The sequence below is a fragment of the Miniopterus natalensis genome, chromosome 12 (assembly GCF_054644295.1).
Source record: "Miniopterus natalensis isolate mMinNat1 chromosome 12, mMinNat1.hap1, whole genome shotgun sequence".
Classification (NCBI taxonomy): Eukaryota; Metazoa; Chordata; class Mammalia; order Chiroptera; family Miniopteridae; genus Miniopterus; species Miniopterus natalensis.
In genome coordinates this window covers 46655314-46680239 of record NC_142092.1, presented here as the reverse complement: position 1 = coordinate 46680239, position 24926 = coordinate 46655314, and the positions used below count along the sequence as shown (strand labels likewise).

The 24926-nt window shown below is 38.3% G+C and overlaps 1 protein-coding gene and 1 pseudogene across 1 annotated transcript in view; both read right to left on the bottom strand.

Annotated features, from left to right (window-relative positions):
- UBE2R2 (ubiquitin conjugating enzyme E2 R2) overlaps positions 1-24926 on the bottom strand; it is an 80273-nt gene extending 55347 nt beyond the window's left edge. The window contains exon 1 of the mRNA XM_016222835.2: positions 24716-24926. Coding sequence (XP_016078321.1) covers positions 24716-24892 — 177 coding nt within the window. The 5' untranslated portion in view covers positions 24893-24926. The remainder of the gene's footprint in view (positions 1-24715) is intronic.
- Positions 3672-5884, bottom strand: LOC107544903 (large ribosomal subunit protein eL31 pseudogene; annotated as a pseudogene).

The window sequence follows — 24926 nt, the reverse complement described above, 5'->3', positions numbered from 1 at the left end:
AAAAGGAAAAATACCACTCAAAACAGTGTTGCTAACACTAATAGCAACTAACATTTACTGAGTGCTTTTTATAAAGCAGGCACAGTCTAAGTACTTTTACATGTACTAACATATTTAATCCTCATAGTATCCCTGACAAGGTAGATGCCATATTTCCCCCCATTTTACAGAAGAAACTAAAGTTAAATCATTTGCCCAAGATCACAGCTGTAGAGCCTGAACTGGAACCTAACCGTCTAACTCCAGAGCCCATATTTTTAACAACTATATTATATTGTCTCTCTGTTAATTAAGAATGAGGTTTATCACAATAAAACTCAAAGATCACTAAAATACATGCCTATTCTCTAACTCCACTGAGAAATAATTATCAAAAGTGGTGGCAAGCCTGTACACTCCCATAAAAACCCAAGAAATTAGCTGTACTAAATAGCCCTTAAGAAACCTAACCGCAATCATTTACAACAGATAACAAATGGAATTTAACTTTTACTCACTGCCTTCTACTTCATTAACCCAGGAGGGTATATAATAAAGAATAGCACTTTATATTAGCTCTCCAGTAGGATACTATTCCATGTATCCTCATAGTTAGCTTCATCCCTTCCTTACGATTTTATGCTGAAAGTCTTTCTTCAGATATCTAAAATGTCACACACACACACACACACACACAACTTTTAATACCCTCTTCCCAACTTCAGACCCTATTACTTACTGCTTCACTCTTTTCTCCTTAGCACTCACCACTTTCCATGATGCCATATACTTTTTATTCATTGTCTCTCTCTCCCATTACAATGTAAGCTCCATGAAATAGAAATTTTTGTGTTTTCTTCACTGTATCCTCAGCCTTACAACAGTGCTTGACACATAGTAAACACTCAATAAATATCTGATGAAAGTATTTTTAAAAAGACACTCTTTAAATGTTCCCCATATTTCTTAAGTTAATATTGATAGTTTCAATTACATATCAGAGGGAACATACTGATGGTTTACTTAGGTCCCAAATCCTGCTCTAAACAGTAAAAGCCTAAGTAGTATTTTACCTAAGTAGCTAAAATACTCAGCTTAGCAATCCTTTCTACTAAGGTTTTCATTTATTAAGGAAATGTATTACTGACTCAGAAGTACATTAAACATGCTATGAAGTAATTTCCTTGTCTGAACAAAACTCAAAATTATCAACTACTTATTAAAAGCAACATATACAGCCTGGCCAGCGTGGCTCAGCAGTTGGGCATCCACCTATGATCCAGGAGATCGTAGTTCGATTCCTGGTCAGGGCACATGCCCAGGTTACAGGCTTGATCCCCAGTAGGGGGCATGCAGGAGAAAACCAATCAATGACCCTCTCATCATTGACATTTCTATTTCTTTCCCTCTCCCTTCTTCTCTCTGAAACCAACAGATTTTTTTTTAAAAAAGCATCATATACAAAAATCATCGGAATAAAACTATATAAGCTATTAACATAAAAATTCCAAAGCTTAAAAAAAACTTTTGGTTTTAATTTTGTAGGTGTGTGTGTTTCATGGGAAGACAGTGCTTGGTGGTAAAGGAGAAAAGACACAGAGACATAACAGTGAATTTTAAAGTACCCTTCTCTAATAAAGAGCTTACAGACATGTACCTTTGGAATGTAATGGCATTTTACTCATAAAATAAAGCTAAACAGCCCTGGCCAGTGTGCCTCAGTTGGCTGAGGGTCGTCCCTTGCACAGAGAGGTCTCCCTCTCCGGTATGATTCGAGGTCAGGGAACATGCCCACATTGCTTGCTCAATCCTCAGTAGGGGGTATGCAGGAGGTAACCTATCAATGTTTCTCTCTCCCTTCCCCTCTCTCTCTAAAATCAATTTTTACAAAACATGTTTTAAATGCAACATTATCAAAAAAACAAAAATAAAGCAAAACAGAAAATCATACTGAATCTCAGGAATGGGAACCTTGCTTTACATCAAAATCACCTGGAGATGCCCACCAGAGAATCCCATGTCCCTCCCCAGCAGATCCTGATTCTATATGAAGTGTGAGGATGGAGTCAGAAATCTTATTTTTAAAAGTTTCTAAACATGATTCTAAAGCAGCTTAACCACCCATCAAATGCTTAATATCCTCTTAGAACACAACACTGCCCCTAGATGTCATCCAACATGCCTCTGACTATCCGGAGCAGCAAAATTTTACCACCTCCCAAAATACTTTAATTCTTATGGAAAGCAATAAATTTTGGGAATTCTTACTTATGTTGAAGCTGCCTTTCTTTCTCTCATGCCTCTAATGTCTATTTAACAGGGGATTAAACTGAAAGATATTAGCATGCAATATCAATACTACTCAGCCACTGTATATCACTCAGAAAAGTAATATCTAAATATCCTTTAGGAACTGCTTCAACCTAATCTTTGTGAAAATCTTATTAAATTTGTAACAAAAATATTTAATTTTTTTATAATCCTCACCCAAGGATATTTTTCCACTGCTTTTCAGAGAGAGCAGAAGGGAGAGAGAAAAGATAGAAACATCGATGTGAAAGAGACACATCGAGCCAGGCATGGCTCAGTGGTTGAGCAGTGACCTAGGATCGAGCTTCGTTCGATTCCCCATCAGTACACATGCCCGGGTTGCAGGTTCAACCCTCAATCGGGGCATGAAGGAGGCAGCCAATCAATGACGGCTCTCTCATCATTGACGTTTCTCTCTCCCTTCCTCTCTCTGAAATCAATGAAGATATATTTTTTAAAAAAAAGAAAGAGACACATCGATTGGCTGCCTCCCACAGGTGCCTGGACCAAGGCCAGGGATCGAGTCTACAACCAAGGTTATGTGCCCTTGGCCTGAATCGAACCTCCAGCATTTCAGTCTGTGGGCCAACGCTCTAACCACTGAGCCAAACCAGCCAGGGCTGTAACAAAAATATTTAGATATGAACATATCTGATCCATATAATATACTTCTAGGAATTTATTCCAAAGATATAACTAAATTGCATTTGTAATATTTTGTGTCAAAGCTAGATGGTATTTGCTATAAACTGAGTATTTTATGTCTCCCCAAAATTCATGTTGAAATCCTAATCCCAAATGTGGTGGTATTAGGAGGCAGGGTCTTTGGGAAGCAATTAGGTCTTGAGAGTGGAATCTTCATGAATGGGATCAGTACCCTTAATAAAAGGGACCCAAGAGAGTTCTCTTGCTCTCTTTCTACCATATAAGGATACAGTTAAGAAGTCTGCAACCTGGAAAAGGGCCCTCACCAGAACCTGACCATGCTGGCACCCTGACCTCTGGCTTCCAACCTCCAGAACTGAGAGAAATAAATTCCTGTTGTTTATAAGCTACTCAGTCTATGGTACTTTGTAATAGGTGCTCAAAGAACCAAGTAGAGGTTCACAGGTGTCAGTGTGAAGAGCTGCGGCATAGAAGGCAGCAGTAGAGGAGCCAAAAGAGCAGTTGGCTGGTGGGGGTGACAGGGTGTATCTCGTAAATAGAAGAAGGTGGTAGCAAGGCAGCCCAGAATAGAAGGAGTGCCAGAACGCCATCTGATAGTTGAGATGCTTGTGCTGGTAAAGGAGCACCAGCCAGAGCTGGGCACAGACAAAGAAGTGGTTATATGGATATTCATTACATTAATCTCTTTATTTCTAAATCTAAAATATTTTATTTAAAAAAAATAATAATAATTCTAAAAATGTATGGAATAAAGCTCTCTATAACATTAGGAACAAAGCTGAAACAAATGTCTACCAACAGGGCATCAAATAAGTTATGGCATATATATTACACAGCAATTAAAAATTAAAGTATACCTGCATGTTTTTTCATGAAAAGATAGTTACAACATATTAAGTTAAAAAGCACATTACAGGCCTGGTCGGTTTGGCTCAGTGCTTAGAATGTGGGCCTGTGGACCGGTTCAATTCCCGGTCAAGGGCACGTACCTGGGTTGCAGGTTCTATCCCCGCCCGGGCTGGAGTGAGTGTGGGAGGCAACCAATTGAAGTGCCTCATATTGATTTACTTCTCTCTCTCTCTGCCCCCCTCCCTTCTACCCTAAAAATCAATGGAAAAAATATCCTCAGGTGAGGATTAACAACAATGACAACAAAAGCATACTATAAAACAGTTTCTGTAACATGACTCCAATTTATAAATCCAAAAGGAAACATTACTCTGAGAAATAGGAACATGGTAATTTCTTTTAAACATTTGCAGCATCCAGGAGAGAGCAGCATTATTCACAATAGCCAAAAGGTGGAAACAACCCAAGCACCACCAACAGATGGATGAAGAAAATGTGATTTTTATTATTATTATTATTTTCAGCCATTAAAAAAGGAATGAGATTCTGATACATGCTACAACACAAATAAACCTTGAAAACTTACTACGTGAAATAAGCCAAACACAAAAGGACAAATATCGCATGATTTCACTTACATGAGGTATCCAGACTAGATCAATTCATAAAGACAGAAAGTAAAATAGAGGTTAGCAAGGGAGGGGGAATTGACAAATTCAATGCATACAGAGTTTGCCTCTGGGATAACGAAAAAGGTCAAGAGATAGACAGTGGTGATGGTTTCAAGGCATTGTAAAGAAACTTAAAGCCATTTTCTACATACTGTGGGAGGGGGAAAAAATTTCTTTGTTATCACATGTATATGAAAACTGCCGTTTTCCCTCAATCACTTTTCTTCCAAAAAAATCTGATTATGATGATTTATCAAAAATCATAGAACTGTACACCTTAAAAATTAATTTTAATGCATATAGTTTCCATAGACTTGAATTCTAAAAGTAGGACAGAACCTGAAGGTCAACCAAAGAGTATGAAATAATTTCTTAGTGATTATACACTAATTCAATGAAATAAACATTAAGAAGACCTGAGTTGTATAGCTAGCACTCTAACAAACTCCTTCTGTAACTCGGAACTAGTCATTTCCTTCCCTAGACCTTAATGTCTTTATTTGAAAAATTAGATAATCACTAAAGTCACTTTCGACACGAAAAACTAATCCTGGTTCTTAGATATGATTAGACTGCAAGACATTTTAAAAGCATGACAACTCAGCACTGTATGCTTTGCATGTCTGTCTTCTAGTTAGCTAAGCATTATTAATCTTTAAAATCCTAGAAATCTTTTCCTTTTAATTGAAAAACCAAGGACATAATAAAATTTCATCTTTCCATGATATTCATAACGTTGATCCTGGCAAAGAGCAGGAGATATAAATACAGGGCATACAGTTAAATAGATGCAGACCCTAACAATAGCCTGTATGTAGTAAGTAGCTTCTTTTCATTGACTTTATTTTTTGGCAGTTTTATAACTTCATTCGACAATCAGCAGTTAGTTCGCATCGCATTAACTGTTTGTAGACTTTTGAAAGTGGTGACAGGTACATAGGTGACCAACATATAGAGCTTGTTCGGTGAACCTTCACCCTCATTGTTTTCTGGACAACTGTAACCAGATACAGTATGGGACATTCTTTATTCTTTTGACCCAGAAAAGCTTTGTTCATTCAGCCTGGTGTCAATGCGTACATATGGAGTTTCCATCTCCTTTATGGCAAATTTCCAGATCTCCTTGAGTGCCCAAGGGGCATGCTTCTTGAAACCCACTCCATGAATGTGCTTGTGAATGTTGATGGTGTATATTCTCTGGTCACTACCTCGTTGATGGCAGAACAGTCCTTCTCGTCACCCTTCTTTGAAGGAGTCAAAATGCCAGACCCAAGTTGGAAAGAAACAGTGCCCATTAAGTAGCTTCTTTTAAAAGTCCATGATAACTGCTTTTTGCTTATCTAATTCACTCAACCTCAGAAATATATGCATCTACATAAGTACTCAGAAACTATAAGAAAGCCATTCTGCATTTTTTAACAAGAACTTTTTTTTTTAATTTTTATTGATTTCAGAGAGAGGAAGGGAGAGGGAGAAACATAAATGACGAGAGTCACTGATTGGCTGCCTCCTGCATGCCCCCTGCTGGTGATCGAGCCCGCAACCTGGGCATGTGCCCTGACCAGGAATCGAATCTTGATCTCCTGGGTTCTAGGTCTGCTCAATTGCTGAGCCATACCCAGCTGGGCTCTTTTTTCTTTTTAAAAATGTTTACTTTATCTTATTTTTTCAGCTTTATTGGAGCATAACTGACAAAACTTTATTATTAAATCTACAATTCTTTTTTACTGTTTAGATTTACATAGCACAATATTCACTTTCTTGGTGTACGTTTTTGTGTGTGTGAATCCTCACCTGTGGATACTTTTTCCACTGATTTTTAGCAAGAGTGGAAGTGAGGGAGAGAGAAAAACATTGATGGAGAAAGACATATCAATTGGTTACCTCCTGCATGCACCCTGACCGGGGCCAGGGATCAAACCTGCAACCCAGGCACGTGCACTTGACTGGGAATCGCACCTGTGACCCTTGGGTGCACGGGCTGATGCTCTAACTACTGAGTCACACCGGCAAGGGCTTGGTGTACACTTTTGTAAATTTTAGCATATATACAAATTCTTGTAACCAATGCCATAAATACAGAACAATCCCAACACCCACAAAGAACTCCCTCACACTGTCCTTTTGTAGTCAAACCCTCCCTCTATCCCAAACCCCTAGAAACTACTGATCTATTCTTTGTGTCTACAGTTTTGTCTTTTTCAGAAAATTATCTAAATGGACTCATTCAGAATATAATCTTATGAAACTGCAATAATGCCTTTGATACTCATCCATGTTCCTGGTGTTATCAACAGCTGGTTACTTTTTATTGCTGAATAGCACTCCATAATATAGACCTATCGGTTTGCTTATACATTCACCCATTGAAGGACATTTGAGTTGTTTTCAGTTAGGACAATTAAGAATAGTACTGCTATAAACATTTGCATTCACATTTTTGTGTAAACTTAATATTTACACAAGCTTGTATTGCCCTATGACAAATTCTTAGAAGTGGGATTGTTGAGACATATAGTAATTGCATATTTTACTTTTAATAAACTGCCAGACTTTTACAGAGTCTGCATTCTCACCAAAAGTATAAAAGTTCCAGTTAATCCTCATCCTCACCAACACTTACAACAACCAGTACAATATTGTATTTTAGCCATTCTAAAAGGTATGTAAATGGTACCTCACTGTGGTTTTAATTTGCATTTCCCTAATGATCAATTATGAGCATATTTGCATGTGGTCATATGCCATCCAAACATCTTCTTTAGTGAAATGCCTGTTCAAATCTTTCACCCATTTTTTAAATTGGGTTTTTCTTTTTCCCCCTATGTTGACTTTTTAAAGTTCTTCATAAATTCTGGAGCCAGGTCCTTTCTCAAATATATTCTGAGAAACAAATATATTCTCCCAGTTCATGGCTTGTCTTTTCATTACCTTAACTGTGACCGCCACATAAAAAGTTTTAAATTTTGATGAACTTTACTTCAATTTTTTCTTCCATAGATCATGTTTTTGGTGCTATATATCTAAAAGCTTTCTGCCAAACCCAAGGTCAAGGAGACCTTTTCCAATACTTTCTTCTAAAGTTTTTTACTACTTTGTTTTACATTTAGGTTTATGATCCATTTTGAGTTTGTTTGTTTTTTTTAATATATCTTTATTGATTTCAGAGAGAGGAAAGGAGAGAGAGAGAGAGAGAGAGATAGAAACATCAATGATGAAAGAGTTGTCATTGATCGGCTGCCTCCTGCACGCCCCCACTGGGGATCGAGCCTGCAACCTGGGCATGTGCCCTAACTGGGAATCGAACCCCGATCGCCTGGATCCTAGGTCGACGCTCAACTGCTGAGCCACGCCCAGCCGGGCTTGAGTTAATTTTTGTATACGTTATATAGGTTGAGGCTCTTTTTTTACACATGGATGCCCCAAATTTCCAACACCATATGTTGAAAAAACTGTCCTTTCTCCACTGAATTATGTTTGCACCTTTGTCAAAAAAATAAATAAATAAATAAATACCACACTATATTTGTTAAGTCTTTTCTGGGCTCTCTATTCTGTTTCTTTAACTCAGGGTGGGGAAACTCTTTTCTATTTATAAATATCCAAGGGCCATTTGGATATTTATAACATCATTCGTGGGTCATACAAAATTATCAACTTAAAAATTAGCTACGAAAAAAGCTCCTAGATTGATTACATTTTTGAGACCCCCCCCCTGTGGTCACCTTGGCAGGGCCAGATCAAAGACATTCCCCACCCCTATTTTAGCCAATACCACACTGTCTTGATTAGTATAACTTTACAGTACATCTTAAAATTACATAAAGTAAGTCTTCCAATTTTCTTCTTCTTTTTCAAAATAGTTTTGGTTATTCTAGTTCCTTTAACTTTCCATATACAATTTTTAAAAACCAGCCCGGCCGGGTGTGGCTCAGCGGTTGAGCGTCGACCTAGGATCCAGGCGATCAGGGTTCGATTCCCGGTCAGGGCACATGCCCGCATTGAGGGCTGCAGCCGATCAGTGACTCTCTCATCACTGATGTTTCTATCTCTCTCTCTTCCTCTCTCTGAAATCAATAAAGATATATTTAAAAAAATAAATAAATAAAAATAAATAAAAAAATAAAAACCATAGTAGCCATCTCTTTTGTAGTTTCCTTGCCCTCCAGGAAATTGGCATTTTTACTATTGTGCTTTGTCAAAACCAGTTCAAAATATCTTCTCTAAATATATTATGTAGATGTTCATAACTCTTCACCCAATATATCCAGTACCAGGAACTTATGTGAAAAGTACACAAATGTAAATATAAAAATGTGTTCAACACAGAATTATTTAGAAAGCAAAATAAACCTCCAAGTCCAACAAAAGAGAAAAGGTTAAATAATGGACAGTTGGGAAAATATTCAAAATATGTTGTTTTTAAAAAATGAATACACAGTATCTAATATTTTAGATAAAATATAGTCATTTCAGAAGAAGAAAATTTTCTTAATTATTTCTGAATAGTATCATTACAAGTAACTTTTTTCTTCATAGTTTCAGGAACTTTTAAAAGGTCCTTGCCCTGGACAGTGTGGCCCAGTTGGTTGGGCATCATTCCATGTACCAAAAGGTTGCCAGATTGAACCTGAAACCTTGGTGCATCCTGAGGATGCTCCAACCAACAGCTACTCGGCCAGGACTTCTGATTTTTTTTAAATACGTCTTTACTGATTTCAGAGAGAGGAAGTGAGAGGGAGAGAGAAAGAATCAATGATGACAGTCATCAATTGGCTACCTCCTGCATGCCCCCTACTGGGGATCGAGTCTGCAACCTGGGCATGTGCCCTGACCGGGAATTGAACTGAGATCTCCTGGAACATAGGTTGATGCTCAGCTGCTGAGCAATGCCAACCGGGCCTGATAATTTTTTTAAATGCTAGTATCAGTGTCTTAAATTTGATAATAAGGTTTATTATAATGTTTTTTAATGAGAAACTTTATTTAGAAAGTCACAGAGGTAGCCCGACTAGTGTTGCTCAGTGGTTGAGTGTGTTGACTCATGCACCAAGAGGTGGCAGGTTTGATTCCTGGCCAGGGCACATGTCCAGGTTTCAGGCTCCATCCCCTGTAGGGGGCGTACAGGAGGCAGCCGATCGACATTGATGTTTTTCTCTCTCTCTCCCTATCCCTTCCTCTCTCTCTAAAGTCAATAAAAACATATTTTTAAAAAAGTATTAAAACAGAATCCTGGCCACGCAGCTCAATTGGTTACAGAATCATCCTGAAACACCAAGGTTGCAGCTTCAATCCCCAGTCAGGGCACATACAAGAAACCACCAAGGAATGCATAAATAACTGGAACAACAAATGGATGTTTCCATTTCCTGCTCTCTCTCTCTCCTGCCCCCTTCCTCTCTCTTTAAAAAAAATAATAAACTAATTAAATTAAATTTAAAAAGAATTAAAGCAGAGAAGAAATAATATGGAATAGGTAGCTAAAAGTTTGGGGCTAAAACTTTCCATGATTACTTTTTTTTTTTTTTTTTAATCCTCATTTAAGGATTATTTTTTCATTGCTTTTTAGAGAGTGGAAGGGAAGGAAAGAAGGACACAGAGAGAAAAAGAGAGACACATCGACTGGTTGCCTCCCGCACGCGGCCCTGGTTGGGGATCAAACGTGCAACCCAGGTACCTGCCCTTGACCAGGAATTGAACCCAAAAGCCTTTGGTGTGTGGGGGTAAGGTCCAACCACTGAGGCACACGGGCCAAGGTTCCATGATTACTTTATAACAAATGACTGGTAAGCTCCAGTGTTAGAAATTTAACTTTCCATTACTTTAGTACTAATAATATCTTTTAGTTTGTAATAAAATATAATTATGACCAGTCCAATAGTCAATTCCTTAAAATGTAAGACAACAGCCAAGCAATTAAATACATTCAACTGCCAACAAATAAAATTTTTTTAAAAAACAGAAAACAAATGGTGAAAATGAAATTAGAATCTTCATACACTGCTAGTGGGAACATAAAATGGTATAGCCACTTTGGAAAACAGTCTGGCAGTTCCTCAAATGATTATACATAGTGTTGTCATATGACCCAGTAATTCTATTCCTAGTTAAATACTCAAGAGAAGTGAAAATATATGCCCACACTGAAACTTGTACACAAATGTTCACATCAGTATTATTTATAATAACCAAATAGTGGAAAATCCCAATGTCCATACAATGGAACATTATTTAATAAAAAGAAATGAAGTACTAATACATGCCACAACATATATCAACCTTGGAAACATGCTAAATGAAAGCCAGTCACATAAAACCATGTAGTACATGATTCCATTTATATGAAATGTGAATCTATACATGTTCAGAATAGGAAAATCTACAGTCACAGATAGTACACTGGTTGCCCAGGCTTAGGGAGATATGAAGAGTGACTGCTAATGAGTATAGTTTTTTGGGGGTGATAAAAATGTTCTAAAATAAATTGTGATGATGGTTGTACAACTCTGTGAATCTACTATAAACCACCGAATTGTACATTTAAATGGGTGAATTATATGCTATGTGAACTATATTTCAATAAAGCTGTTATTTTTCATTGTTTTAAAAGGAGAAAGGGAACTCTATCAGTTAAAGAAGGCTTAACCAAATGCAATTGTGAACTTCCTTTTGGATCCTGATTCAAACTAAAAGTATGTCTATGACACAACTGAGTGGATCTGAACTCTGGCGGGATATTAGATAATATTAAGGAATTATTGTTTATTTAGCAAGTGTAAGACTAAAGTCCTTATCTTTTAGGGACTTTAGCATTTAGGGATGAAAGGATATGTTGTCTTGGGTTTACTTTAAAACAATGTAATTGGGGAAAGAGGGGATGAACCCAAGAATTTTCCAAGAGTTCATTCATTTACTGGGTCTTAAAATATAAGCTGGTGTTCAATGGACTAAAGAGGGCAGGAAAAAAGCTGAAAAGAACACTCCAGACATATGACAGTTTCTGTCAATGGCACTGTCAAAGATTACCTTCAGGCAAGAATATGAAATATAGTTGGAAAAGCAAGCAAGAACCAGATTATGAAGGGCCATGTATGCTACACAAAGAATTTTTAATTTTGTGAAAGATGAGCTGGTAGCTTGGACAGGTAAGTTTAGAGCTTTAGAAAGATTACTCTGGTGGCATCACAGACTAGAAGAACATAAGACAGATTAAAGAGGCTATCGTCACAGTCCAAGTGAGTGACAACTGAGTGTGTACTTACATGATGGCAGAGGAGGGGCTGAAAACCAGAGACATGAGGTACTAAAAATAATTGGGTATGTGGAAATAGGAAGCAGAAGTCATCCGCACTGATTTCCAGCTTCTAGGCTTATGTGACTGGGTAGACATTGTCCAATATCCAGGAGAATCAACATAGAAGAGGCTTAGAGAATCCAGTTCAGTGTTTAAGTATAAATAGAATATACTGGTGGAAGTGTCTTAATAGGCAGGCAAAAACTCAAGATTTAGATGTCTTCAAGACATATTTGGTGGCTGGAACAATAGGCCAGGAGAGTCTGTCTTAGTTATTCACAACGAAGAACTAACTTATTTTAAAAGTTCCCTTTCACCCAGCCGGGCGTGGCTCAGCAGTTCGATTCCCAGTCAGGGCACATGCCGGGGTTGTGGGCCCAATCAATGACTCTATCATCATTGATGTTTCCGTATCTCTCTCCCCCTCTCCCTTCCTCTCTCTGAAATCAATAAAGATACATTTTTAAAAACATAAATAAAGTTCCCTTCCTACTCCACCTTGGTAACAATTCATTCAAGGAATATTCATAAACAGAATGGGCAAGATGTAATCTTTTATTTAGACTTTATATATGGGCAGGAATATATGTGTATATATTTGGCTAAATTTTATCAAAAATTATTCTTTAACAAAATGCATGAATGTAGATTATCCAAGCACAAGTACAACTATAAAATAAACTTTTCTCAAAAAAAAAAAAATCAAAAAAAAATCTGCACATCTAAAATGCATTTCTAGCCTTTTTTTTTTTTTTTTTAATTTTTTATTGATTTCAGAAAGAGGAAGGGAGGAGAGAGAGAAACATCAATGATGAGAGTCATTGATCAGCTGCCTCTGCACATCCCTTACTGGGGATCAATCCCGCAATCTAGGCCCTAACCTGGAATCGAACTGTGTGACCTACTGGTTCATGGGTCGACAGTCAATCTCTGAGCCACGCAAGCTGGGCCAGCCAATTCTTAATATTATCTTATAAATGGGGCCATTTTTATTTTCAACAAGATAGTAACCATTGAATTTTTACAACTTGAATTACTATGTATGCTAAGTGAGCCACACAATCTGAATTATTTTCTGGGATTTACCCATCAAATTAAGTATCAGCTGCTCATGCAACAAATATAGCAAAGCACATAACTAAGGAATTATGAAATCTGGAAATCCAAATACAGAATAGATGTAACTATGGCACTGATCTAAAGATGCTGTTAAAGAGGTAAAGAATATCATTCAATAGAATAAACTGAATGAACAACAAAAAAGTTCTAAACTGCTCAAGTTTCCTATGGTGCTTAAATATACTTGGAGAAGTATTAAGGCACTATTGTTTTAAAAGCAGAAACCAATATTGTATTAAGATCTACAACCCCCTCTTATCATCCTTCCACCCCACCACCATCACTTCCAAGGAGTTTTATCATTTCTAATCCCAAGACTAGTTTTCTTAGATTTATATTTCTCAACACTAGCGCCATCCCACTCTCCCCCTTGAACTAATAAGAAAGATGCTCTTAATGTTATTAAAAAATAAAAATAAAAAAATCCTCGCCTGGCTGGTGTTGCTCAGCGGTTGAGCATCAACCTATGATCCAGGAGATCACAGTTCAATTCCTGGTCAGGGCACATTCCTGGGTTGTGGGATTGATCTCCAGCAGGGGCCAGGCAGGAAGCGGCCAATAAATGACTCTCTCTCATCACTGTTTCTCTCTCTCTCTTCCCCCCCTTTTCTCTCTGAAATCAATAAAGATTTAAAAAATAAAAATAAAAAATCCTTCTACAATATGATTTATCATTCTCTAATTCAGTCCAAAAACAAAAAAATTCCAATTTTCCCTGGCCGGTGTGGCTCAGTTGATTGGGCAGCGTCCCATGCACCAAAAGGTTACTGGTTCAATTCCTGGTCAGGGCACATGCCAGGATTGCAGCTTGATCCCCAGTGGGGGGCATGCAGAAGACAGCTAATCAATGTCACACTCTCACATCAATGTTTCTTTCTTCTCCCTTCCCCTAAAAAAAATTAACTATCCTTTAAAAAAAAAAAAGTTCCAGTTTTTCCAGTGATTTGATATAAACTGAAGTCATTATAACAATCTCTCCCCATAATTTGGGAGAGCAGATAATTACTTTGGTGACATTTAAACTTAAATACAAAATAGTTCCTCATAAAATGCTCCATTAATGTGATTTTCTTTTTTTTTAATCCTCACCTGAGGATATGTTTCTATTGATTTTAGAGAGAAAGGGAGAGGGGGAGTGAAGCACCAATGTGAGAGGTTACCTCCTGTATGCACCCTGACCTGGGATTGAACCTGCAACCTGGGTATGTGCCCTGACCAGGAACTGAACTCGAGACCTTTCTGTGTACAGGTCTCACCCCAACTAAGACACACTGACCAGGGCTAATGTGATTTTCTTAAAATTCACTTTTATACTTCCAAATATCATCCTAAGTGGTGAAAGATCTCAGTAGCAGAATAACACAGGCTTTAGGGTCAAACAGTCTAGTATTACAACTTTCTAGCTGAGGACCCCTGGGCAAGTTAAATGAGCCCTATGTGACTCAGTTTTCCTCTACAGTAATGTGTTGCTTAACAATGAAGAAAATGTGCCAGGAGGTGATTTTGTCCTTGTGGGAACATTAGAGTGCGCTTACAGAATCCGAGATTATACAGTGCCCTACACAGGCTATTTGCAGGACTGGAAGTTGCTCTGGGTGTATCAGTGAGTGGTGAGTGAATGGGAAGGCTGACATTATATGACTGTAGACTTTATAAACACTGAACACTTAGGCTACACTAAACTTATTTTTTTAAGTATTTCCTCCCTTGTATAAATTAATTTTAGCTTACTATAACTTTTTTACTTCATAAACTTAATTTTTAAAAAAATTTTTTGACTCTTTTGGACTAACACTTAGCTTTAAACACAAACACATTGTACACCTATACAAAAATATTTTCTTTATATTCTTATTCTATAGGCATTTTTCTTTTTTAATTTTTCTTAAATTTTTTGGTTAAAATCTAAGACACAAGCACACACCACATGCCTACACAGGATCAGGAGTGTCAGTATCACCGTCTTCCACCTCCATAAATTGTCCCACCAGGGGCAATAACACACATGGAAGTGTCATTTCCTGTAACAATGCCTTCTTGTGCAAAGCTTCCCAAAGGACCTGCCTCAGATTCTTCGAGGTGTCGCTCTTTTCAGATATATGTCCATGGTGGTTTGCTTGATTTGTTTATTTATTATTTTTTTAAAATATATCTTTATTGATTTCAGAGAGAGGAAGGGAGAGGAAGAGAGACAGAAACATCAATGATGAGTCATTGATTGGCTGCAGCCCACAACCCGGGCACGTGCCCTGACCAGGAACCGAACCCCGATCTCCTGAATCCTAGGTCAATGCTCAACCGCTGAGCCACATCCAGCTGGGCAATTTTTTTTTTTTTTTTTTAATCATAGATTTGCTAATAAGTGAACATTCCTCTCTATTAATGAAAACCTTCCAGTGTTGGGGTCCATTTTTCAAACTTTTTAAGGAGCTTACTGAGGTCTATAAAAGCTTCTGCTAAACTCTTCACTGTGAATTTTCTTAGGGGTCCTTCTCCTCCTCCTCCTCCTGTAGTTTCCCTTTCTCTTGCTTGTTTTTCTGTTCTAGTTCCAACAAATCCTCACTAGTCAATTCCTCAGGAACTACCTCTAGGAGCTCCTCAATGTCATCCTCTTCCATTCCTGGTTAAAACTGTCTGCCAGTGTCAACCACAGCCTTGTTGATTTTTACAACCTCCTCATGCTTAGCAAGTCCTCTGAAGTTATAAACTTCTTGAGAGTCTTCTTCCAGGTGCCATTCATATACTCCTTGGTGACATCACCTCAAGCCCAAGCAAGGTTCCTAATGCAATCACAGATGTTGTAATCCTTCCAGAATTGCATGTTTTCCTCAGTTGCAACCAATAGCCTGGGCAAAGGTCTTCAATAATAGGCTTTAAAGCTGCTCTAATTCCTTGATCCACTGGTTGGATCAAAGAGGTAGTAGTGTTTGGAGGGAGAAACACCACATTGACATTGAGATGAAGATCATCAATAAAAAGATGTCCAGGAGCATTATCAACAATAAGCAACATCTTAAAAGGTATATTATTCTCCAAACAGTACTTGTCCATTTCACTAGCTCAGCAATCCAGGAGGGCATCTTGGAAGAGGAGCTGGGTCATCCATGACTTCTTACTGTTTCTGTAAGAATACTGGCAGTGTGAGCTTACTGATATGCTAAAAGGCCATGGGGTTCTCACTGTGCCATATCACAAAGGGTTTCAATTTGTAATGGGCAACATTGTCCCCAAGTAAAACTGTTCTCCTGTCCTTAAAAGCCTTGAAACCTGGCATGAACTTGGCCTCCTTAGGTGGATGAAAGTCCTTCCAGGCATCTGTTTCCAGAATAGGGAGGTTTCATCCATATTGAATATTTGCTCTGGCAAGTAATTTTCCTCCACAATCAGCACATCTAGAGTTTCCAATAAATCTTCAGTGGCCTTCACATCAGCACTCTCAAACACACCACACTTTTCATTATGTAATGAATAACAATACTTGAATCATTTAAACCACTCACAGCTAGCAATAAATTCAACATCATAGTTTGGTCTGGCCTTTTCCTTCAACATTGCAAACGAACTTTTTGCTTTGCCCATGATCATCATAGTGCTGAGAGGGAGATGTTTCTGTGTCTAGTCTTTAATTCAGCTCACTGGAAGTTTCTCCATGTCTGCTATAGGCCCATCTCGAATTTTTGTTAGTCTCCTTGCCTCTGAAGCAAATCCTGTACAGCTTCCGTCACTTTGTTCTTGTTCTCCAAGATCACAGCTATGGTGAAATGGGACATGCCTGACTGGTGAGCAATAACCACCACTGATTTTCTACCTTTCTAGTTATTGTTTTTTATTTAATCCTCACCAGAGGATATTTTTTCCATTGCTTTTCAGAGCATGGAAGGGAGAGAAGGAGGAATAGGGGCAGAGAGAGAGAAACATCAATGTGAGAAAGACATATCGACTGGTTGCCTCCCCCACATGCCCCAATCAGGGGCAGGGAGCAAACCTGCAACCCAGGTACATACCCTTGACTGGGAATCGAACCCATGACCCTTTGGTGCATGGGCTGACACTCTAACCACTGAGCAACACTGGCCAGGACTACCTTCCTAATTTTTAATCACTCTAATTTCATTTTCAGGTCAATGACACAACACAGCTTCTTAAGGGCAACATTAGTGATTTTGTACACCTGGGGCCATGATGAACAAAAGAGCACAAGATCAAATCAAACACAAGTAAAATGATGCAATAAAGACATATGGTAAACCTACGTTTTTGAGGCTGCTGCAGGTATAGCACGCATACTGTTTAATAGCAAAAATTTTTTTAATAAGTAGAAAGAATATACTCTACAATAACATGAAATAGTATAATAAATACATAAACCAGTAACAGTTGTTTATTATCATTATCAAGTATTATGTACTGTACATAATTGTATGTACTATACTTTTTATACAACTGGCAGTGCAGGTTTAACCAGCAGCACCACAAACATGTAAGTTATGCGTTGTACTATGACATCACTAGACAATAGGAATTTTTCAGGTCTATTATAACCTTATGGAACCACTGCTGTATATGTGGTCTATTGTTAACCAAAATGCAGGTCCTCGAATAAGTTAATTTCATTTAACATTGTTATAACGTTGAAGAGATGCCACAGAAACTTAACTTGTTTATATTAATTAGCTTAAGGTAAAATTGGTTTCATTATATCATTTCCCTGAAAGTCACAGAACCTATCAAAAACGTTACGTGAGAGTTTACTGTATATAAGAGAAGACTAGCCCTAGCCAGTTTGGCTCAGTAGTTAGAGCGTCAACCCACAGAATGAAGGATCCCAGGCTCGATTCCGGCCAAGGACACAAACCTCAGTTGCAGGCTCAATCCCTGGCCCTGGTCAGGGCTCATACAGGAGGCAACCAATTGATGTCTCTCTCACATCGATGTTTCTCTCTCCCTTTCACTATCTCTGAAAAGTAATGGAAAAAATATCCTTAGGTGAGGATTAAAAAAAAAAAAAATTAGAGTAACAGTAATCATACCTCAGGGTGATTCAATAAATGTTAGCTACTAATACCTACATTACTGTGCTAAGGATAGTAGTGTGTATCTGTAATTAGATATATAGCATTCAAAGTTTTAGCATGTTTTAAGTGCTCATTTTACTTACCCTGCCAAAGGGTTCACAGTAGTAATTCAATTTATTATTTGTGTTATAACAAACACATTTTTATATTTGTTATCAAAACAAATCAAGTAAAGGTGTTTAAAGTGGACTATTCATTTTCTATCTTAAAATACATACTACAAAATCTGAATTTTCCAATTCTCATATAGAAGAATATTTACCTAATAGCAAACCTGGGCAATCTGAACTAAAATTATCTCTTCAATTTAGTATCTACCATTGCATTCACTTTAGAATCAACTTATTTAAAGGTACGTTAAGCATAAACTCTGAATAACAATTTGTCCCTGAATAAAGTTGAAATAAATTAATTCTGTATTGACAGAACACATTTAAAGAGGTTCAATCTTACTTGGACATCTATGTAATTGTGAAACAGTCCAAAAGAAGTTCAGGAACATAAAAGAATGAAACCTTTTAAATATTATCTTTCAGCAAAATGAAGTTCTGTAGTCCTAATCTCTGAATTTATAAATCTTCCTCATTGTTATTTTTCCATAACAAGATTAGCAGAGGTGAGCCACTTTTCTTAGATGACTACCTTTACTTCACCTGTCTCGGATAGGTTCTTCAACCTTACACTACGAGCCACTAATAAGTTGCAAAGATGGAACAGAACATTTTATGATAATAGACTATATTAATGTTGACAAATGGTCTAACTGGCCTTAAAACTTAAAAGCTTTGCCCAGCCAGACATGGCTCAACGGTTGGGCATCGACCTATGATCCAGGAGACCGAGGTTCGATTCCCGGTCAGGGCACATGCAGGCTCGATCCCCGGTGGAGGGTGTGCAGGAGGCAGCCAATCAGTGACTTTCTCATTATTGATGTTTCTCTCTCTCTTTCTCTCTCTCCCTTCCTCTCTCTGAAATCAATAAAGATATGTTTTAAAAAAAAAAGCTTTGATTTTAATTACCGTTTACAGTTGCATCAGTAACACCTGTACCTCACATCTGTATTTTATTTTTTTAAATGTCTTTATTGATTTCAAAAAGAGAAAGGGAGAGGGATAGAAACATCAATGATTAGAGAGTCATTGATTGGCAGCCTCCTGCACACCCTCCACTGGGGATCAAGCCTGCAACCCAGGCATGCGCCCTGACCAGGAAATCGAACCACAATCTCTTGGATCATAGGTTGATGCTCAACCGCTGAGCAACACCAGCAGGGCTCAAATCTGTATTTTAAAGTCTACACAAAGATTTTTAATGAAGAACATTCATAAAAGCTCTAAGGTTACCAATATCCTTATACTTTCCCTTACTATCTATAAGGTAGTGACTCTTCCTATAGTGTTTTGCCTTTGATGAATGTTCAATACTGTTTACTAAGATAAATCTCTGAAACAGGAATCAACATGCAGCAAAGAATTAAGGCCCAAATCCTATGTTCAAGAATAATCCCTACTGGCGCCCTCGCCTTTCCTATTCCCTTCCTCTTCCCCGCCGTCCCCCAGGCAGGTTACCTTTATATCTTTTCTAAGCTCCAAGCCCCTTCTTTTGCCTCTTTAAGTTGTTTCCTGAGCCCATTTCTTCTACCTTTGTGGTTTTTTTTTGTAAATAAGTTTGTATTGATTTTTAGAGAGAGGAAGGGGGGGAGGGAGGGAGGGAGGGGAGGAGAGAGGAGGAGGGAGAGAGGGAGGGAGGGGGAGGGGGGAGGGGGAGAGAGGGAGGGAGGGAGAGAGAGAGAGAGAAACATCTACAGGATGCCTCCTGCATGCCCCCTACTGGGGATCAACTTCTTGGTGCATGGGTTGACGCTCAACCACTGAGCAATACCAGATGGGCTACCTCTGTGACTTTCTAAGTAACCTTTCTCTTATGTCTCTCTGTCTCTCTCTCTGACTCCGTTTCCCCACCCCACCTTTAAAATCAATAAATAAAAAAAAGAAGAATATTTCAATGCAAAGTTCTTTCACAATTAGGTCACAAGTGCCACCAGCCAGATGGCAACTGTAAGACTTCATGGCTTCTAAGACACATCCCAATTTCAGGGAAGTTAAAAACTAGATAAATATGCATCTTGGAATCAACTTAATATGGTAAAAGCACATTCTCTAAAATACTGAGATGCTATATTCGCCATGGGGGGGACACAGCACTAAAATTACATTTCGTGCCCAAAACCCATTGGACATTAACTGTTTCCATTTACAATGTTGCCTTATTTCACTTTAGTTCAAGTAAAACAATTTCAACTTCCAGAAAAGGTTACAACTAAAAGCTCTAAGAGGTATTCCCAAAGTGAATAAAAAAAAAATTTTTAAAGAAATTTTACTAACTCATCCGACAATTGCTTTTTAACAAACAGTATTACTTTTATAACTTTAAAGTTGTTTTTTAGTTGCCTATCAAGTCTCCTAAAAAAGGGATTCTTAACCCTCTAAAAACGTATAGAAACTAGTTTACATGCGTCTATTTTTTCCAGAGAAAATTCACCAATTTCTCAAAAGGATCCATATACCAAAAAGACTAAAAATCACTTTAAGAGAATTGTTTCAACTACATATTAAGAATTTCGGAGTCATAAAATAGAATATTCTATAATCTGAAGGACATCACTAGCCAAAAATTAAGTTTGGGGTTTGTTTTTTTAGGGGGGGTGGGGTACAGAAAATAGATTCATTTCTTCTAGAACAAATGAAAATAATGCACCCTTTTATTTAAAAATTATTGAAGCGTTTCTTTAATATAAATCAGTGTTAAATCTGATAAAGCAGCTCCTACTAAGGAAAACATGAGTATATAACAAATGCTTTTCTGTTACCAGTTTGTAGAGTTCTATAAAAATGGAACACACCTACATTTTATACCCTCAATCATACTGAATGAAATCAAAACTACAAAAAGTTCACTGCTACACTGTAAGCTTTATGCATCATTTAAACTTTTATGTTATGCATATCATGAAAGAGGTACTCTCACTTTCTGATCTCTAGACTCACTGCTTTCATGCTATTAGATAATTAATGCAGGAGCTCCAAGGAGGTTCTATACCAAAGCAGCCACACTAAGATCATTAAAGATAGTATTTTTTAAAAGAATGAGGTCAATGTTTTAAAAGTCATCATTAACTTGCCCAGCCAGACGTGCGTGGCTCAGCGGTTAAGCATAGGCCTATGATCCAGGAGATCGAGGTTCGATTCCCAGTCAAGGCACATGCCAGGTTGCAGGCTCGGTCCATAGTGGGGGCTGTGCAGGAGGCAGCCAATCAATGACTCTCATCACTGATGCTTCTCTCTCTCTCTCTCTCTCTCTCCCCCTTCCTCTCTGAAATCAATAAAGACATATTTTTAAAAAAAAAAAAAAGTCATCAACTGCTGACTTGATCAACAATAGCAAAACTGGAGCAATTTTGGTGTTCTCGGTGTTCTAAGCCATCTACTTTGTGTTTTGTAATGATTGACTCAGAGGAAAAATTCAAAGCAGCAAAGAAATTCACCTGGTAAGTCAATGTGATCAAGAAACTGGACAAAAAGATAGCAAGGCCACAAAAGATTTTACAATAAGCCAAAAACCAGACACAAGAAACTATCTTTGCCTGTCATACATCCATACCGCCCCCCACCAAAGCTAAGATTCACACTGACTCTAGATATGTAAAAAAATAAAATAAAAGCAGGATGAATCAAAAAATTGTAAAACACAGGTCTCACAAGTCTCTAGCACAATAGATGCCACAGTTAAAACAGACTGGAGCCAACTATTTCACAGTGAACAAGATCAATTAAAAGCCTACTAATATGCAAAAGTTAAAGGAGTTACATTATGAAAAAATTTAAAGAGTAGACTGATAGGGCCCTGGCCAGGTAGCACAGTTGATTAGAGCATTGTCCCCATCTGCCAAGGTTTTGGGTTTGATCCCTCATCAGGGCACACAGAAGAATCAACCAATGAATGCATAAATAAGTGAAACAACAAACTGATGTTTCCTTCTCTCTTTCTCTTTCTGGCTCCCCTCCCAAAATCAATAAATAAAATATTAAAATAAAATAAAAAAATGACTGACAGTCCCACTGCCTTCAGGAACTATTACGCAAAACAGAGAAAAGAGTTTAACTTAAAAATAAATTATACTAAGTGTTGAAGGACTATAGTGTGACATAGGCAAATAGTGGTAGAGAAAGCTCTGTGCCAACTTTTAACTGCAGCTGTAGTGGAACACACTAAAAGCCTTGTTTTAAGACAAAAGCAGTGAAATAAAAAACAATGGTTTAAAACTTATCACTAGTGTTAATGGCTCATGACTACAAATTTGCCTGTTCCCAATGAAGGATTCTGGGATAAAAGGCCATATAATAAGGAAAAAAAGTGGAAGAAAATGAAATTGAACAAATTCTCACACAAGCCCTGGCCGGTTTGGCTCAGTGGTTAGAGCGCCGGCCCACGGACTAAAGGGTCCCAGGTTGAATTCCAGCCAAGGGCAGTACCTTGGTTGTAGGCTTGGTCCCCATTGGGGTGCATGTGGGAAGCAACCAATCTTTCAATATGTCTCTCCCACATTGATGTTTCTCTTTCTCTCCCCCTTCCACTCTCTCTGAAAAAGCAATGGAAAAAATATCCTTGTGTGAGAATTAAAAAAAAAAAAAAATTCTCACACAAGACTAAAACTTAAAACATGTTTAGGAATTTTCATACATTTTTATGTCACAATTAAAGGTAAAAACACTCAAAGATAAAGAAATGAAACAACAAAATTAGAGATTCTTTTAAAATAGGACTGAAATTAAAAAGCATTTAATTTAAATCAGTGCATGCTACAGGGAATCCTCTTTACATACTACCTATTCCAAACTGAGAGGGCTCTCCACACGCTTTTCAGTTACTTAAGCAAAAATATTACAATCTGAAAACATGGACTTTTTTAAAAACAAATTCCACTGGAGTTAGGTTATTCTAACTAGTACACATGCACATTTACGTTGACTAGCGATGATACTTTTTTGAAAACAATACTTTTGGAAAATAAACTTTACTCCACTAAATTTGGACAGTAAAGTTTGCTAAATAATGCTCTGTTAGAAGTTATCGTATAAATTCCATTTTTTGCAACTTATTTTTCCAGGATTTATAAATGAAAATTTATACTTGACAAGAGAATGTTCAGCTAATAACTTGTATATTTATTTAGTAATTTGAAATGTCTGCATCTGAAAAAGGATAGTGTGTGGTGACCACAAAAGATAAAAGCACACAGTTGGTAAGGGTAGTGCTCTTATGCAGTATTCTAAAAATGTGCTTTTATTAGGTATTCAGTGACTATCACAATAATGAATATTAAACATTCCCCTATCAATTCTTTACATTTTTCTACAAAGTTGACCCAATTTCAAGCCAGAATTTGAGTCTTCCACATTTAGAAGGACAAAAAAACAAAAGTAATTGGGCAGTCCTAAAAATACACATAACTACATGACTTAAGATACTCATTTAAAACTTTTGCCAAGATAGCACCTCCCTTCAAAACTACGATTGACTCACTGCTCTATTTTACTTAATTTTGGAAATAAAAAAACTACATGGATTCCTAAACACTCATTTCCCTCATCTCTGTACCCACCATTTAAAACGTTCAACCTTCAATTTATGATTCGTCCCTTCAAAATGGTAAGATATTAAAAAATAAAATAGAAAAAACAATCTCAATAGTTCCAAGTTACCAAACATGGAATTAAAAAAAACCCCACCAGATTCAAGAATGTTCTAAAGTCACTGGAAACAATGTGTATGGTCACTACTCAATGAAACCATCTCACCTCAGATGACACTTTTAATCTGTGAGACCACCCATTTGCTAGAGTTAATCACCTGAGCAAAGGGTTTCAATTTCGTCTCACCGAAGTGGGAAACTATCAATCTCCCTACATAATTAAGGTCCACCCTCGGTGGATATTTCTACATGTAGGAACAAAAAACAAAAAAAAAAGCCTGTAAAGTTGGGGGCAGGGTGAGGACAAAGGGCATTTTGAAACACCACAGAAGTAAATAGAGAATGAGGACAGAAGGGAGCTAAATTCAAGTTCCTTCAAGAGGATAAAGGCGAGAAAAAAGCAGGTACCCTTGTTTACCACCCCAAGGTTCCTATTCTTCATTACTGCCCACTGGAATGCAAAGTTGGAACTACCACTCCGCAGAACCCATCAAATCCTCAAAATGTCAGGTCACCAGGCAGCCTCTGGAATGACAGGCTAATACCCCTCCCCCACCCCACCCCCCAAAAAAGAAAGGTCCAATCCCCTAAGTGCAGGTCACTGTGCCCTCTGGGGCAGTTCCAGCCGGCGCAAGGATGGTTCTTCTGATGGGAGAACGAGAGGGGGAAGACAGACCACCTTTTTTCCCTTACACCCTCAGTTGAGGAAACAAAACAAAACAAAGACAGCCCTCCTCCTCCCCGGGTCGTCACTATCGTACCCAGAGGGGCTTTCTTATTTCCCGGTGCAGTCTGGCCTCCCGCCCCCGCCCCCAGGACAAAGAAAAGGCACTGGGTGAGCAAGGCCTTCCTGCCTCCACGGGTGGGGGGAGGGGGCTGCGGAGGTGAGGAGCCCCCTCCGCTCACCAGCACTCACACTCTTGGCCCAGAAAACAGCCGAAAGCGGCGGGGACCGGAGGCCTCGGTGGAGGAAGCCTGGTCTGGGAAGGGCTGGGAGTACCTTGAAGTAGCCTCCTTCGTAGAGGGTGTTGGGGGGTCCGAAGATGGCAACCTCCCAGTTGTAGAGGTCGGACTCATCCACCAGGGTGATCCGGAAGCCCTCCACTGGTTCCTCCTGCAGGGATTTCAGCTCCAGCATCAGGGCCTTCTGCGAGCTGGTCATCTGCTGCTGGGCCATCGCGGCGGCGGCGGCAGCGCCGGGCCGGGGCCCC